At 49.0% G+C, this 17,024-nt stretch overlaps 1 protein-coding gene across 1 annotated transcript; it reads left to right on the forward strand.

Moving 5' to 3' along the window:
• Positions 1-572: 572 nt before the first annotated feature.
• Positions 573-16,617, forward strand: LOC147960332 (uncharacterized). Its single transcript, XM_087533278.1, has 6 exons — positions 573-797; positions 890-1,248; positions 1,344-1,417; positions 1,501-1,925; positions 16,216-16,315; positions 16,400-16,617. The coding sequence occupies exons 1-6, from the start codon at positions 573-575 to the stop codon at positions 16,615-16,617; spliced, it is 1,401 nt and encodes a 466-aa protein (XP_087389404.1).
• The last annotated feature ends 407 nt before the right edge of the window (positions 16,618-17,024 follow it).

A 17,024-nucleotide genomic window follows, 5' to 3' on the forward strand; every position in this document is an offset into this window, starting at 1 on the left:
CAGCGCGACTCCCGGGGAACGAGACCGAGCCGCAGCCGCAGGAGGGTGAGCGCGTTCTCCTCGCTACTCACGTCGACCGCGGGTTTTCCTTGCCTCCCCACCCTTTCTTTTGAGGTTTCTTGAACTTCTTTGGGGCGCAACTCCACCACTTTACCCCAAACACCATCATGTATCTTGCTGCTTTTGTGTCCATGTGTGAGAGCTTCCTGGGCTGTCGGCCACACCGGGGCCTCTTCAAACACATATTCACGTGCCGTTCTCAGTCGGTCAAGAAGGTCAACCCGAGTGACGAGAAGACGCAAGTGATTCAGATGTGCAGGGGTCTTGGGATTCAGATGAGGGGGAAAAGTACTTTCCCAGCCATGATCCTTCCCGAGTCGGTCCGAGGGTGGCAGTCGACCTGGTTCTACTGCAAGGACCAGCCGACTCTGGGTCAGTCGACTGGACTTCCCCCCTTTTCCATGGCCTGAGTGGAGAAGCCTTCTGCTTTGAAAGTGACCCCAGAGGAGAAGGTGCAAGTGAAAGTGCTGGTTGAGTGAGTAGTTCAGCTTGTCCGTGATGGGGTAACCGGTATGGATCTGTTGGAGGTCTTCCTCAGGCGGCGCATCCAACCACTTCAAGCTCATGACCATCCGATGTGGATGTATTCGGGCACCGAGGACACCACTCGGATCCATCCAGAGGAAGTCGACAAAGATACGTTGGAAGGGTGGCTGAAGGGTATTACTGTCAACAAAGACAACCCCAGGGGATCCCGGAGGATTCCTCCACTCAACAACTCGTATGAAACCGACAAGGTATGACTCCAAATGGTCGAGTGTCTTCTTGATTTATCAAGTAGCTGTTTGCTGTCATCCGACTGACTCCTATCTTGGTTGTTGTCTTCCAGGCCCTAACTGAGATGTACTCGATGCCCAACGGGGACCAGGAGCAGGACCCAGAGGGAGAAGCGAGCGGAGGTGAAAGCAGCGAGTGGCACTCTGACGATGAAGAGGACGAGGATAGCGACGACTCGAGTGATGAAGAAGAGGTCGACTCTCCTCCTCGTAGGGAAAGGCGATCCAAGCTTTCTCACGATCCAGCAAGCGCCCGCGGCAAAGCGACCGCGCAAACTGGACAGTCATCGAAGCGCCCTCGGACGTCTTCTTCAGCGCCGACTGAAAAGGCGTCGAAGCAACCGAAAGCTATGCCGTCCAAACCGCCAAAAGCCTTGCGGAAGATCAAAGTGTCCATCCCCATTGCTTCCGGGTATTAGTTGGGCTTGATTTCTTGTTTTAGTATGAATCTGGATCTGAGTCGATTCATTTCGTCAGACATGACCGACTGGATTCTGAAATTTGTAGTGTTGCTACCTCTGGGACTTCCACCCGCCAGTATGAAGACGAGGACATGGAAGATGTGGTCACCTCCAACCCGGGTACAATCCTCGTGATCTTGTTCTCGATTGTATGGTCGATTAAATTCTGGTGACTTATCTAGGGTCGGCTGATTTCTTTGCAGCCCCTCCCAATGTCATTGAGCTTCCGGATGATGACGAGGACATGCCGCTGAGGGCTAGGAAGAAGAAGGCAACAGCTAGCAAGACATCCCAGTCGGAGCCGGTGGCGGAGCAGGTAGTTCAACGGCTCGAAGATGCGAGTAAGGTTTCTGTAACCTTTGCTGACCCAGTGTCGAGTGCGCGTCCTGTATCGTCGACTGCTCCAGAGCTTGTTTCAACCATCCAACTTCATGCCTCGGATCTCCAAGCCACTGCGTTTGGACCGTCCGTCCCCTTCTTTGCCACTCACCATGTTCCAGAAAGCCAGTCGGACGCCACTGCGGAGGCTATTCGTCAGGCTGGCATAATGATGGAGCGGGTGAAGGCGGTGCGTGAAAGCAATCAGGCTTCTTATGACGCCAGCGCGGCTCTTCGAGCCAATGTCCAGGTAAGTTAACTTTCTACTACTTGTTCTTTTAGGATATGCTACCCGAATATTTTCCTCACTACAACGGGAACCCCCCTTTAGCAACCCATTGATGCGTTGTTGTATGCCTGTATAAGCGTTGCTGATGTCTACACCAACGGATGAATATGCGTTGCCGTTGGTAGCGTTGGAAGGGTCTACAACAACGTATATACATGCATTGGTAAGTAATGTGCAGATGTGTTGCAAGACGGCAACGTAAAGAGTAAGAGTGAAACAACACTTCATATGCGTTGCTGAGTACCCTACACGTGAGGATTTTCAAATGGACAATTGCAACGACTACATAGCATAAGTTCAGCTACTCCAGGTACAGAGGGAGTAGACAATTAATGGTATTTTATACATTTCCATACAAAATTATTAGGTCAATTCCAATAATGCATAGAAGCCACAATATAATAAGCATAAAAAATTCTATATATAATTAACTCTGTTGCATTTTGCATTACAAAGAACACAAGCCAAAGATTACAGGTTGTGAAACTATCTAGTAGTAGCTCAATTCTTCACCATACAATCGGCGTCTCAGCCACTGTAGAACATAATGATTGAAACATTGACCCTGAAAATGACATTCTAAAACATAATGCTAAACTATCAGTAGAAGCCCAATGCTCAACCTCGCAATCAGCATGTGGCATGCATCATCTATTTATCTTGGCAATCTACGACAACAAAGAAATGTGATCAGTAAGTTACGGTAGAAAATCAAACAGGTTAATAGAGCCTTAAAATTTAAAGAAGCAACATATATAAATGTTGAAGGTCATGTGATAATTAATCCTATTACATATATTGAGTGGCATGTTCTAAACAATCAGCACCCACCTTGTATATGAAAAGAATGACCTAATACAATGTGCATTGTGTTAGTATTGCACAAATAATACTAACAAAGAACTAAGAAGGTAGCTCGATTATCACACATCTTTGCCCTACTAAACTTTAAAACTATGCTGTTTGTCGAGTTGCGAACATAAGAAGCAATACAGAAGAAAACAATTGAACCTTCAATATCCAGCAATACAAAATGCTTGCTGACCCTTTTCCCTTTTTAGATGCACTATATGCTTAACCAAATAGACAAGAAAACATGACAGATGCACAAATTGTACATTTACTAGTAGAAATACAAACATATAAAAAAAGTAGTGGTGAAATTTAATGTGTGTTAGCTTGTCACCAAAATATCAGAAGGTTCACTTACAATATAGCACTTCGAGATTGTACACCCACTGGGTGCAGTCGAGTGGAATCTGAACCAGTGGGGGCACGCCAAGTGCACCCACTGGGTGTAGTCCCCGAGACCGCAGTCGACTGCCGGTAGTCGGTTGGGGTCTGAGCACTTCCTTTTTTTACTCGGCCTGGGCGGACCGTCCGAGTGGAATCTGAAACAGTGGGGGCATGCTAAGTGCACCCACTGGGTGTAGTCCCCAAGACCGCAGTCGACTGTTGGCAGTCGGTTGGGGTCTGAGTACTTCTTCCTCTCCCTTCTCTTTTTTTTGTACTTGGTCTAGGCGGACCAGCCGAGTGGAATCCAAACCAGTGGGGGCACGCTAAGTGCACCCAATGGGTGTAGTCCCCGAGACCGCAATCGACTGCTGGCAGTCGGTTGGGGTCTGAGTAGTCTTGAAGTTTTATTCACTCGGAAGTAGATAATCTTCGATCTTGTCGATTGATATGTCTTTTACTCACTGTAGAAATCTTGTTCGCTTATCTCCAAGTTTGCCGAATTTGAGGAAAAGCAAAGTGTAAGGGCATATTTATCCCTAAGTGTTTTGGTGATTGATGACAACGCATTTGCGGACTAATCGTGTGCCTTGAGTATTCCAGACACTTCATTGCTAGGCACAAGACGATTGGGTGCCCCTCGAAGACTGATGAAGATGGCGTCTTTTCTACGTTTCTTTTTGGTGGATTTGAGTCGTAGGAAAGCCGTACTATTAAGAGGGGGACCGTGTTGGAAAGGTTTGGGTGGAATCATCACGTACACGTCTCCTTCTTGTCCCCTCCTTTTTCCTTGGAGCTTCCTCCGTTTTCTTGCCTCCCTTGTCTGGCTGCTGTGTTGGTTGAGGTAGTACTGCTCCCAGGAAAACGGTAGTACCGCGCGGTGGCGCGGTAGTACCGCAGGTGCCCACGGTAGTACCGCTCCCCTGGAGCCGCACTACCGCTGCCCACCAGGCTAGTGCCGCCCCTTTGCGGTAGTAGGGGCGGATGTAATATTTTATGTCCGCACCTACCGCGGTAGTACCGTTTTCACCGAGCGGTAGTAACGCGCTATGCAATCAGGCAGTAGTACCGCCCCTCGGCAGTACTACGTGTCGGGTTTTTGCTACTTCCGTTTCTTTGCGGAAGTAGGCACGGAAGTTCCCTTCCCCCTGGCTGGGGTTTTTTGCCTTGCGGTAGTACCGCATGGGGGGCGCGGTAGTACCGCGCGTGCGGAAGTACCGCCCCCAGCTCCTGCGCGTCTGTTTATCTTTACTGTCGCTGGGGTTGCGGCAGTACCGTGGGTCGATACGGTAGTACCGCACAGCCGTGCGGTAGTACCGCTTGGTTGCAAGCAGTAGTACCGCGCGGCCTTGCGGTAGTACCGCTGGCCAGACGCGGTAGTACCGCTGGCCGCGGGCTGGTTGGTGGGTAACGGTTGGATCCTTTTCCCACACTATATAAGGGGTCCCCTTCTTCCCCATTGACTTACCTCTTCCACCCCCAAGCTCCATTATTGCTCTAAGCTCCATTTTCGCCCGATCTCACTCCTTAGCCGACCAAACTTGTTGATTTGCTCGGGAGTGGTTGAGAAGGCCTCGATCTACACTTCCACTAAGAGATATTTGATTCCTTCCACTAATCCCTTGCGGATCTTGTTACTCTTGGGTGTTTGAGCATCCTAGATGGTTGAGGTCACCGCAAAGCCATAGTCCATTGTGGTGAAGCTTCGTGGTGTCGTTGGGAGCCTCCAATTGAGTTGTGGAGATTGCCCCAACCTAGTTTGTAAAGGTTCGGTCGCCGCCTCCAAGGGCACCAATAGTGGAATCACGGCATCTCGCATTGTGTGAGGGCGTGAGGAGAATACGGTGGCCCTAGTGGCTTCTTGGGGAGCATTGTGCCTCCACACCGCTCCAACGGAGACGTACTTCCTCTCAAAGGGAAGGAACTTCGGCAACACATCCTCGTCTCCACCGTCTCCACTCTTGGTTATCTCGTGCCTTTACTTGTGCAAGCTTATTTGTTTCATATATCTTGCTTGCTTGTGTTCCTATCCTTGTTGCATCATATAGGTTGCTCACGTAGTTGCATATCTAGACAACCTACTTTGATGCAAAGTTTAAATTGTTAAAGAAAAGCTAAAAATTGTTAGTTGCCTATTCACCCCCCCTCTAGTCAACCATATCGATCCTTTCAATTGGTATCAGAGCCTCGTCTCTTTATTAAGGACTTTACCGTCCAAAGAGTATGGTTGATACCGTAGACGGTGTGGAGGAACACTCCGGTGTGAATCCGACCTCGTCTATGGGCGATGGGGGAACCTCGGTCTCTCATGAGGAGTTCAATGTGGCCTTGGAGACATTGAAAACCTCCATGACGACCGAAGTTGAAAGCATGTTTACTAAATTTCTTGAGGGGCTTAAACTATCCACCGCACCGTTGAAAGTGGGTGACCCCGCCGACAAGGTGACGGATGCTATCCCCGACAAGGGGGAAGCTAGTAGTGAAAAGGCTCCTTCTTCTAGTGGTAAGAATGGCACCGGCATCTTTGCCCATGTGGAACCACCACTTGTTTATGGTGGACCGGTTCCTTCCACTCATTTGAATCATGCCGGTCCTCCCCCTAAGATTGTGAAAAATGAGGACTTTGATTCTTGGGTTTACCACTTTAAACGTCATTTAAATCATGTGAACACTAACCTTTGGAGAATCATTGAAGAAGGTTTCTATCCGCATGATCCAAGCAACTTCACTCCTCGAGAAGCCGCGGACAATCAATTCAATGAGAATGCTCTCTTCATCATTCAAGATGCAATTCCACCCGAAGACCTACCTCATCTTCGTCCCTTCGCCTTGGCCAAAGATGCATGGCATTGTGTTGTCTCTCTCTACCGGGGAAGCGCAAGCATTCAACGCTCCAACTATGAAGTGGTACAAGATGAGGCCGATGAGTTTGCAATGAAAGAAGATGAAGAACCTCGTGAGCTTTATCGGAGAGTAACCAAACTCGCGGTCTCACTACGAGATCACGGGAGCAAGGACACGGATGACAATTGGATCAAGCGCAAATTCCTCAAGGCAATGATGCCCTATCACAAGGCCATGTCCTCCGTCATTCGTCAAAGACCGGACTTCCACACTTTGACCTCAAGCGAAGTGTTGGATGAGTTTGTGGCCATGAACATTTTGGACAAGATCGCCGACAATGCGGTGCTTCGTTCTCAAAGGGCAAAGAAGCCTAACCTTGCATTGAAGGCCAAGCTCACCGTTGAAGAAGAAGAAGAGGAAGAAGAGGAGAGAAACCCCGAAGATACGAAGTATGCGTATCATGAACACATGGCACTTGCTTCAAGGCAATTTTGGAGCAAGAAAAACTCGAGGCCAAACTTTAGCAAAAACAACTCAAGTGGCACAAAGAGCAAGCAACGTGTCAGGACTTGCTACAATTGCGGCAACGTGAGTCATTTTGTTGCGGAATGCCCATATGAGATGAGGGAAGACAATGGTGGCAAGCTCATCCGAAAGGACAAGGCCAAGTTGTTCCCCAACAAGAGCAACTTCACCAAGAAGACTCCTCCCAAGGCATTGGTGGTACAAGAAGAGTACAATGAGGATGATGACAATGATGAAAGTGATGAGTCGGTTGCCATGGCCTCCGTTGCCATTGCTACGACTCCACGGGTGTCTCTCTTCGACTCACCCAATGAGAGCATCACCGCCAAGTGCCTCATGGCTAAAGCCACCAACAAGGTAACCTCCAACATCAAAACTACCATCATTAATCGTCCTTCTCCGACGGATAGCACTAATGAACTTGAGGAAGATAATGTGGAGGCTAATGAGTTTGAGGCCTTTATGGGCAAACTCAAGGGAAAATCCAAGAAGCACTTTGTTGCTCTCTTGGAACAACTTGGTGAAGCCAATGACATGATCGAGGCTCATGAAAACACCATCACTAAGATGGAAGGGCATAGTCGTGACTATGCCGATGAGATTTCGGATCTTTCCAATGCTCTTGAGGAAGAGCGTGGTCTTCGTTTGGCTCTTGAGGAGTCACACAACGTTGATCATGCTAAGTTAAAGAAAGATTATGATCATGTCCTCATTGTTTCTCATGTGCTAAACTCCGAGAAGGCCGAACTTGAGGTTGATTTTGCTAGACTCAAAGAGGAGTTTGATCTACTTGACAAGGCTCACAAGGTCTTGAAGGGTGCTCATGCTAGCCTCAAAGAGTCTCATGATCAACTTCAAGTAAAGCTAACCAAGGAAAAAGCCACTTTCCCTCATATGATGTTAATTGATAATGCAAATGCTACTAACCCGTGTTGTGAGCATGTGCATCTCGTTGAGGAGAACGCTAAGCTAAAGGGGCAACTTGAGAGAGGTCTTGCGACTTGCATACAAGGCAAGAAGAACCTCAACGATCTCTTGATCAACCAAAAGGGAGTTGTGGCCAAGGAAGGGGTTGGGTACGTGTCCGACTCCAAGAACAAGAAGAAGAATGACAAGACCAAACGACCTCCTCTTCTCATGCAAACCTTTGTGAAGGAGGGAGAGAGTGCCTCCGAGGAGAAGAAGAAGAACATTGCAAAGGGCGACAATGTCAAGAAGGGCAATGCCACCCCTCCCAACAAAGCCGGCGATTTTAATCCTTCTTATGTGTTATGCCGTGCTAGTGATGGGCATGTTTATGCCAAATTTGTTGGTTCTCTTCATGAATACATTGAATGGTCTATTTGGGTTCCAAAGACCCTTGTTACTAACATCAAAGGACCCATTACAAAATGGGTACCTAAAACCAAGAATTGATCTCTTGTAGGTGTTTGCTTCCGGTGGGGGATCATGGTTGCTCGATAGCGGAGCTACAAATCATATGATCGGAAGCAAGGACTTGGTGGTGGACGTGCACAAGGTTCCATCTATGCCCACCAATGTCGAGTGGGGTGACGCCTCATCTTCTAAGGTATTGGGACTTGGCAAGGTGGTCATCTCTCATGATCTCACGATCGAGAAGGTCATGCTTGTTGAGTCCCTTGCATACAATTTACTTTCCGTTCGTCAACTTGCAATCATGGGCTTTGCCACTTTCTTTGATATCGATACCGTGGCCCTCTTGTGGAGCAAGACTCTTAAAGTAGCCTTTGTTGGGCATGTCGAGAACGGTCTATATGTGATTAACTTTTCGGAGCGACCCACTAAGACCGCGACGTGCCTAATGGCTAAAGTTGATGTGGGATGGCTTTGGCATCGCCGTTTAGCCCATGTCAATATGAGATCTTTGCAAAGTCTCCTCAAGGGGGACCATGTCCGTGGACTAACGAATGTTAGTTTTGCTAAAGATCGTGCTTGCAGTGCTTGTATCGAAGGAAAGCTACATGAGAAGGCTCACCCTCCCACGACTATCATTTATTCAAAGAGGCCTTTGGAGCTCCTTCACATGGATCTCTTTGGGCCTCCATCCTTCGATAGTCTTGGAGGTAGGAAGTATTGCTTGGTGATTGTGGATGACTACTCAAGGTACACGTGGGTGTATTTCTTCAAGAGGAAGAGCGAGACCCAACAAACCGTCATTGACTTTGCAAATGAAGCACAACGTCAATACAATGCAAAGATCTTGACAATAAGAAGTGACAACGGCACCGAGTTCAAGAACTACACCTTGGATGAGTTTCTTAGTGATGAGGGGATCAAGCATCAATATTCCGCACCTTACACCCCTCAACAAAACAGTGTTGCGGAGAGGAAGAATCGGACGTTGATGGATGCGGCAAGGACCATGATGGCGGAGTTCAAGTCCCCGTACAACTTTTGGGCCGAAGCCATCAACACCGCGTGTCACGCATCCAATCGGCTCTACCTCCGCAAGGGCTTGAACAAGACTCCATATGAGATACTCACCGGTAACAAGCCCAACCTCAAGTACTTCCGGGTGTTCGGGTGTAAGTGTTTCATTCTCAAGAAAGGTGTTCGGTTGTCTAAATTTGAGGCTAGAGCTTATGAGGGCATATTTGTTGGTTATGCTACAAACTCTCATGCTTACCGTGTCCTCAATAAATCCACGGGACTTATTGAGGAGACGTGTAACGTGGAGTTTGATGAGAATAACGGCTCCAAGTGGAGCAAAGTGGCACTTGTGATGTAGGTGATGAAATTCCTCCCCAAGCCATAAGAAGAATGGGTGTTGGATTTATCCTACCCATTGAGGAACCCCTTGTGGCCGAAGGAGAAGGACAAAGCTCCACTCAAGCGGAGCCATCACCAACCCAAGGTCCACACACTTCCGAAGAACAACATGAAGGCCCTCATCCTCAAGAACATGACCAAAGGCAAGATCGCGCTCAAGACGGTGTTGACACATCTAGTGATGCCCAAGGTCAAGTTCTCTTCTCCGAGCAAGTTCAAGAACAAGAACAAGCTCAAGACGACGCTCAAGATGATCAAGTGACCACTCCTCGTCTCACCCCCGAGGAGGAATTAGAGCGTCGTGCCGCCAAGGTTGCTTCCAAGCTCTCCACCAAGGATCATCTCATGACGAATGTGCTTGGAAGCTTACGAAAGGGGGTAAGCACTCGTAGACAATTAGCAAATTATTGTGAGCATCACGCGTTTGTCTCTTGTGTGGAACCCCACAAGGTCTATGAGGCGCTAGAAGATCCTGATTGGCTCAATGCCATGCATGAAGAACTCAACAACTTCGAGCGCAACAAAGTGTGGAGATTGGTGCCAAGACCGACGGGGAACCACAATGTCATCAGAACCAAGTGGATATTTAAGAACAAGCAAGATGCCCATGGGATTATCATTCGCAACAAGGCTCGTTTGGTAGCACAAGGCTACTCCCAAGTCGAGGGTATCGACTACGGTGAAACCTTTGCTCCCGTTGCTCGTCTTGAATCTATTCGCATGTTGATTGCCTATGCTTCTCATCATAACTTTAAGTTACAACAAATGGATGTGAAGAGTGCTTTTCTTAATGGTCCCATTAATGAATTGGTTTATGTCAAGCAACCCCCCGGGTTCGAGGATCCCTACTTTCCCGATCATGTGTATCAACTCGATAAGGCACTCTATGGCCTTAAACAAGCCCCACGTGCGTGGTATGACCACCTTACCGAGTTGTTACAAGACCGTGGTTTCGAAGTTGGGCTAATCGACCCCACTCTTTTTACTAAGAAGGTCAAAGGGGAGTTGTTTGTGTGCCAATTATATGTTGATGATATTATCTTTGGTTCCCCTAACAAAGCTTTCAATGAGGAATTTGCCGCTCTCATGACCTCAAAGTTCGAGATGTCTTCCATGGGAGAGTTGAAGTTCTTTCTAGGGTTCGAAGTGAAGCAAAGAAGAGAAGGAACTTTCATCAATCAAGCCAAATATACTCAAGACATGCTCAAAAGATTCAAGCTAAGTGATGTCAAGACGGCTTCCACTCCCATGCCCACCAAGTGCCAACTTGATATAGATCCCAATGGTAAAGCGGTGGATCAAAAGGTATATTGCTCCATGATAGGTTCCTTGCTTTACCTTTGTGCATCTAGACCGGATATCATGTTGAGTGTGGGAATTTGTGCACGTTTTCAAGCCGCACCTAAGGAAAGTCACTATGTGGCGGTCAAACAAATCTTTCGATATTTGGTTCATACCCCAAACTTTGGCCTATGGTACCCAAGAGGAGCAAACTTCAAGCTTGTAGGGTATTCGGATTTCGATTGGGCGGGAGACAAAGTGGATAGGAAGTCCACTTCTGGAGGGTGCCAATTTCTTGGTTGCTCTTTGGTAAGTTGGTCTTCCAAAAAGCAAAATTGTGTGTCTCTCTCGTCCACCGAAGCGGAGTATGTGGCGGCTGGTAGTTGTTGTGCACAACTCTTATGGATGAGGCAAACTTTAAAGGATTACGGTGTCATTTGTGACAAAGTGCCTCTTTGGTGTGACAATGAAAGTGCCATCAAGATCTCTCTCAACCCGGTGCAACACTTCAAGACGAAGCATATTGAGATTCGGTATCACTTCATCCGGGATCACATTAGGCGAGGAGAGATCGAGCTCAACTATGTCAACACTCATGATAACCTTGCAGATATCTTCACGAAGCCCTTGGATGAAGCAAGATTTTGCGAGTTAAGGCATGAGCTAAATATCATTGATTCGAGCAATGTTGCTTGAACCCTTGCACACCCCACCATACTCAACGTGTTGTCCTGTTTAGATGTAGGCATGGACATAGGGGGAGTGATGTTCTCTCAATGAACTCTCCCTCCCCCATTATGCATAAATCGATCGAGTCTTTCACATTAAGCCATGTTTGATGGTACCTGTGCTTCAAAGACGAGTTGTGGTCATGGACCCAAGGATAATTCTTCGCGGTGCCATACCAATTGACTCAAACATAGGTGGCTACGGCCACCGCCTCTCTTTGGAGACGTGGTGTCTTGTGGTTGTTTCGTTGGTCGTGTGCCTTTCTGGCTTTGTGTGTTGCGTGGTCTTGTGGTGTCATGTTGGCTCGGAGTGTTTGTGCAAAGACCCAGTTTTTCGTGTGCTCGAAACGTGCATCTTATTGAGCTCACGGTACTACCGTGGCTGTCCATGGTACTACCGCTTTGGGAGGTATGGTACTACCGGCCACATCACGGTACTACCGCTCAGGTGCGGTACTTCAGAAGTACCGCGCCGGACGGTACTACCGCGTTGGGGCACGGTACTACCGCACCGTCGAGGGAGCGTGGGGGTTATGACTCGGGCAGGGGAGTTCCAACTCCCCATACCCATTCATTTGTCTCTCTCCCCACGGCTCTCTCTCTCTCGCTCAATAACGGCGCTGGAGGCCCTCGCCGGATCTCCGTCTCCGGCCACTCTCCTCGGATTCTGACCGGTGGGATCGTTCCCCACCATTTTCTCTTGCCATGGACCAAGGTTTTTCCCCAAATCCCTCTTTTTCTTGGCTGTTCTCTTGCTTCTAGGTTTTTGGGGAGAAACTTGGAGTTCTTGAGATTTTAGGACAAATCTATGCAAGAGTAGGATGTAGGAGAGTTGTGATGCGTAGGAATCATACTTGATATGCTGTCTTGTGGTAGCTTTGTCCAACGTAGTACCGCCGTGGTTTCGCGAGATTTTCTTAGATTTGAACTTGTTCAGATCTGACGCGGTGCGGTACTACCGTGTCTGATGTGCGGTACTACTGCTCTTGCGGTACTACCGCCCGTCAGGTGCGGTACTACCGTGCTAGCTCGTGCGGTACTACCGCTCAGCAGACGCGGTACTACCGCGCTAGCCGAGGCGCTAAGGTCGTACTACCGCTCTTAGACCCGGTACTACCGTGACATTGCACGGTACTACCGCGTCTAAGAGCAATACTACTATCTTAGCTTCGTAGCACTTGGCAGTACTACCGTAGGGATCAAATCTCTCTCTAGGCATTTATCATGTGTGCTTTCTGCTTGTTTCTCTTGCTTTGTTGTGGTCTTTGCATTAATCCCTCTTGGCTGTTGTGGGTGCTTTGCGTTTTTGTGTCTCAGGTGGTGGCTCTCGCCGTTCCAATCCCAGTCGTGACACTGGCTCCAAGCGTCTGCGCAACCCCCAAGATGAAGCCCCAGAGGGCTCCAATGCCCCCAAGCGCAATGTCAAGACCACTGCCAGCAAGCAAAAAGAACCTGCTAAGGGCATGGACGAGATTTCTGTCTCTGAGTATGTCGAACGCCGGAGGATCAATCCTATGTGACTCCTCGGGCTGTGCTCAGAGGCACCGAGATGTTCTGGAACAAGCAACAGGTTCTCATCTATCTGGATGTGATCAAGAGCAAGCAGAATACCTTCGTGGATGTCAAGTGGATAGACATGCATCACATGCGGAAGGACAAGTTTCGTGACTATTTTGGAGAGGCTCTAGACTTGGTGGAGCAGTTTGCTATTGAGCCGGTGATCTCTTTTCACCATGACTATGACCCTGAGCTCATCTGTCAGTTCTTTGCCTCAGTGTACTTTCATCCCGGGGAGGAGCGGAGGATGACCTGGATGACCAACGGCCGTCAGCTGTCTTCTACATGGAAAGAGTTCATGGATCTGCTGCACATTCCTGATGACGGGCTTCACACCCCCGTTGGTGTTCGCCCCCATGCCAACTCTGATTCTGCCAACAAGAACCTGCTTCAGCCTTTCCTTGTTGAGAAGGTGCTCCCCAATGACAAGTCAACTTGGGTGTTAAACTCCTTTCTGGATATCATGCATCGCATCTTCCGCAACACTCTGTTCCCACGCATTGGTGACAAGGACAAGGTCCATGCATATCTAGTGGACATGTTGCTCCTGTGTGCAGAGGCACGTTCTTCTCAAACTCAGCCACTTGATGTCTCACACATCATGTGGTGTGAGCTTCGGGTTGCGGTGTTCACTCGCAAGGTACCTATCTATGGACCGTACCTGTTTCTGCTGCTCTCCACCACTTGGGAGAAGATGTACCCGGGTGATGAGTTCCTTGCTCCAGACTGGATTCGCCATGAGTCCATCAGCCTCCGCGTCAAGCCCAACTGGGCCAACACCACTACCCGTGCCGAGGCCTCTTCTGCTAGGAGGGCTGCTGGTGAGGAGGAGGCTGCTGCTGAGAATGTTGCTGAGGACCATGCTGCTAGGTCCACCATTCCTTCCTCTGAGCCGTCATGGGCCAAGAAGCTAAAGGACAATATGAAGACTCTCTTCTGCATGCAGGCAAAGGGACAGTACAGGGCTCACGTGGCAGACAAGGAGAGTCGCCACCGTGACAAGAAGGTTATGAGGCTCTTTGGAGAGGATGTGTTTGGCGGGTCTGAGGACGTCATCACACCTGAGGCTGCCTGGATGTCAAAGCAGGGATACAAGTGGACCAGTTCAGAGGATGACTTCGAGGAGACTATCCCCGCCGCTGAGTCTGACGAGGAGCACGAGGAGCAGTGGGACGACTTCTCTGCCTGAGCCACCCCGTGTGTGTAGGTGTCCTCTCTGCCTTTTTGGCGTCTCGATGCCAAAGGGGGAGAGAGTGTAGGGATTTGCGTTGTGTCGTGCTTGGTGCGTTTATTTGCATTGTCTTTTGGACCTCGTTTGTGCTTGTTTGCTTTGTGTGCTCTTGTTTGGTTTGTGCTTTCGAGACCTTTCCTCATATGGTGTAAGACATATGCACTTTATCTATCATAGTTAATTTATGTGTGTGCTATCTTGTCTAGTGATAGATATGCCTTGTCTCTATAATATAGGGGGAGATTTGATCCTAGTATTCGTGTGCCATGCAGTCCAAAGCACTCATCTAGGTGGCACACATCTAGGGGGAGCCCGTCTATATTCTATAGAGGAGGGGTTTGCATTTACTTAATTTTATCTTCCTTGTGCAAATCCCGTATTGTCATCAATCCACCAAAAAGGGGGAGATTGTAAGGGCATATTTATCCCTAAGTGTTTTGGTGATTGATGACAACGCATTTGCGGACTAATCGTGTGCCTTGAGTATTCCAGACACTTCATTGCTAGGCACAAGACGATTGGGTGCCCCTCGAAGACTGATGAAGACGGCGTCTTTTCTACGTTTCTTTTCGGTGGATTTGAGTCGTAGGAAAGCCGTACTATTAAGAGGGGGTCCGCGTTGGAAAGGTTTGGGTGGAATCATCACGTACACGTCTCCTTCTTGTCCCCTCCTTTTTCCTTGGAGCTTCCTCCGTTTTCTTGCCTCCCTTGTCTGGCTGCTGTGGTTGGTTGCGGTAGTACTGCTTCCAGGAAAACGGTAGTACCGTAGGCATCCGCGGTAGTACCGCGCGGTGGCGCAGTAGTACCGCAGGTGCCCATGGTAGTACCGCTCCCCTGGAGCTGCACTACCGCTGCCCACCAGGCTAGTGACGCCCCTTTGCGGTAGTAGGGGCGGATGTAATTTTTTACGTCCGCACCTACCACGGTAGTACCGTTTTCACCGAGCGGTAGTACCGCGCTATGCAGTCAGGCAGTAGTACCGCCCCTCGGTGGTACTACTGTGTTGGGTTTTTGCTACTTCCGTTTCTTTGCGGAAGTAGGCACAGAAGTTCCCTTCCCCCTGGCTCGGGGTTTTTGCCTTGCGGTAGTACCGCATGGGGGGCGCGGTAGTACTGCGCGTGCGGAAGTACCGCCCCCAGCTCCTACGCGTCTGTTTATCTTTACTGTCGCTGGGGTTGGGGCAGTACCGTGGGTCGGTACGGTAGTACCACACACCCGTGCGGTAGTACCGCTTGGTTGCAAGCAGTAGTACCACGCGGCCTTGCGGTAGTACCGCTGGCCAGGCGCGGTAGTACCTCTGGCCACGGGCTGGTTGGTGGGTAACGGTTGGATCCTTTTCCCACACTATATAAGGGGTCCCCTTCTTCCCCGTTGACTTACCTCTTCCACCCCCAGGCTCCATTATTGCTCTAAGCTCCATTTTCGCCTGATCTCACTCCCTAGCCGACCAAACTTGTTGATTTGCTCGGGAGTGGTTGAGAAGGCCTCGATCTACACTTCCACCAAGAGATATTTGATTCCCCCCACTAATCCCTTGCGGATCTTGTTACTCTTGGGTGTTTGAGCATCCTAGATGGTTGAGGTCACCGCAAAGCCATAGTCCATTGTGGTGAAGCTTCATGGTGTCGTTGGGAGCCTCCAATTGAGTTGTGGAGATTGCCCCAACCTAGTTTGTAAAGGTTTGCTCGCCTCCTCCAAGGGCACCAATAGTGGAATCACGGCATCTCGCATTATGTGAGGGCGTGAGGAGAATACAGTGGCCCTAGTGGCTTCTTGGGGAGCATTGTGCCTCCACACCGCTCCAACGGAGACGTACTTCCTCTCAAAGGGAAGGAACTTCGGCAACACATCCTCATCTCCACCGTCTCCACTCTTGGTTATCTCGTGCCTTTACTTGTGCAAGCTTATTTGTTTCATATATCTTGCTTGCTTGTGTTCCTATCCTTGTTGCATCATATAGGTTGCTCACCTAGTTGCATATCTAGACAACCTACTTTGATGCAAAGTTTAAATTGTTAAAGAAAAGCTAAAAATTGTTAGTTGCCTATTCACCCCCCTCTAGTCAACCATATCGATCCTTTCACAAAGGCAACTCAACCTTGACCTGAAGTTGGCTCAGCAGAACTTGAAGAAGGCTCAAGATGAAGTCGCTGGTACGGAAGGTAACGGCCTGTCGACTACTTATCTTGACCATCCTTCAAGTTATCTCTTCATTCTTTTGTTTGATCTAAATGTGTATTTTGCAGAGAAAATGAGGCTGGCCCTGGAGAAGAAAGACTCGGACCTTGCAGCTGCGCAGAAGGAGGCTCAGGAGAAGACTGCCCTTGCTGACCAGAAACTGGCTTCAGTCGGAGCGCTGGAGGAAGAAATCAACAAGCTGAAGTCGTCTCTCACTGAATCCAATCGAGAGGCGACTCGTCTGAAAAAAGATAAAGTGGCTCTGAACGACCAGCTGGATACATGACTCACAGGAGGAAAGATTTGGAGGCTTACTTGAAAGCTCTCGCCAAGAAACTCTTTCTTATGCTCGAAGGTACCCCTTTTTTACCTGACTGTTTTACTGTTTGCAAGTTAGACCCGACCAGTCGACTCATTAACTCCTTGATTCTGCAGAATTCTGCCAAAACTTTGAAGAGGAGACTCGACGGTCGAGACAGGCTTGGACCCTATCCTTTCTCCAGTCGGCGACGAGGCTGCCATGAATGTGCTTCGATTGGAATCCCGTGTCACCAGTGTTACAAGTTATCTTGCCCGTCTGAAGGTTGTAGTTTCACGCATCGACTCATCGCTCTGGCCAAGGGAACGCTTCAGAATGATCTCGAGTCTCTGATGGCTCGACTCAATGAGGTCCCTGGTCGAGTGCAGGAATGG

Source organism: Triticum urartu, chromosome 7A (assembly GCF_056163025.1).
Source record: "Triticum urartu cultivar PI428250 chromosome 7A, HENAU_Tu73, whole genome shotgun sequence".
Taxonomy (NCBI): Eukaryota; Viridiplantae; Streptophyta; class Magnoliopsida; order Poales; family Poaceae; genus Triticum; species Triticum urartu.

Coding starts and splice junctions, on each gene's coding strand:
- LOC147960332 (XM_087533278.1), top strand. CDS start 573: ATGGATCTGTTGGAGGTCTTCCTCAGGCGGCGCATCCAACCACTTCAA. Junction 1,418..1,500: donor TGTGGTCACCTCCAACCCGG/GTACAATCCTCG, acceptor ATTTCTTTGCAG/CCCCTCCCAATGTCATTGAG. Junction 1,926..16,215: donor CTCTTCGAGCCAATGTCCAG/GTAAGTTAACTT, acceptor ACCCCCCTCTAG/TCAACCATATCGATCCTTTC.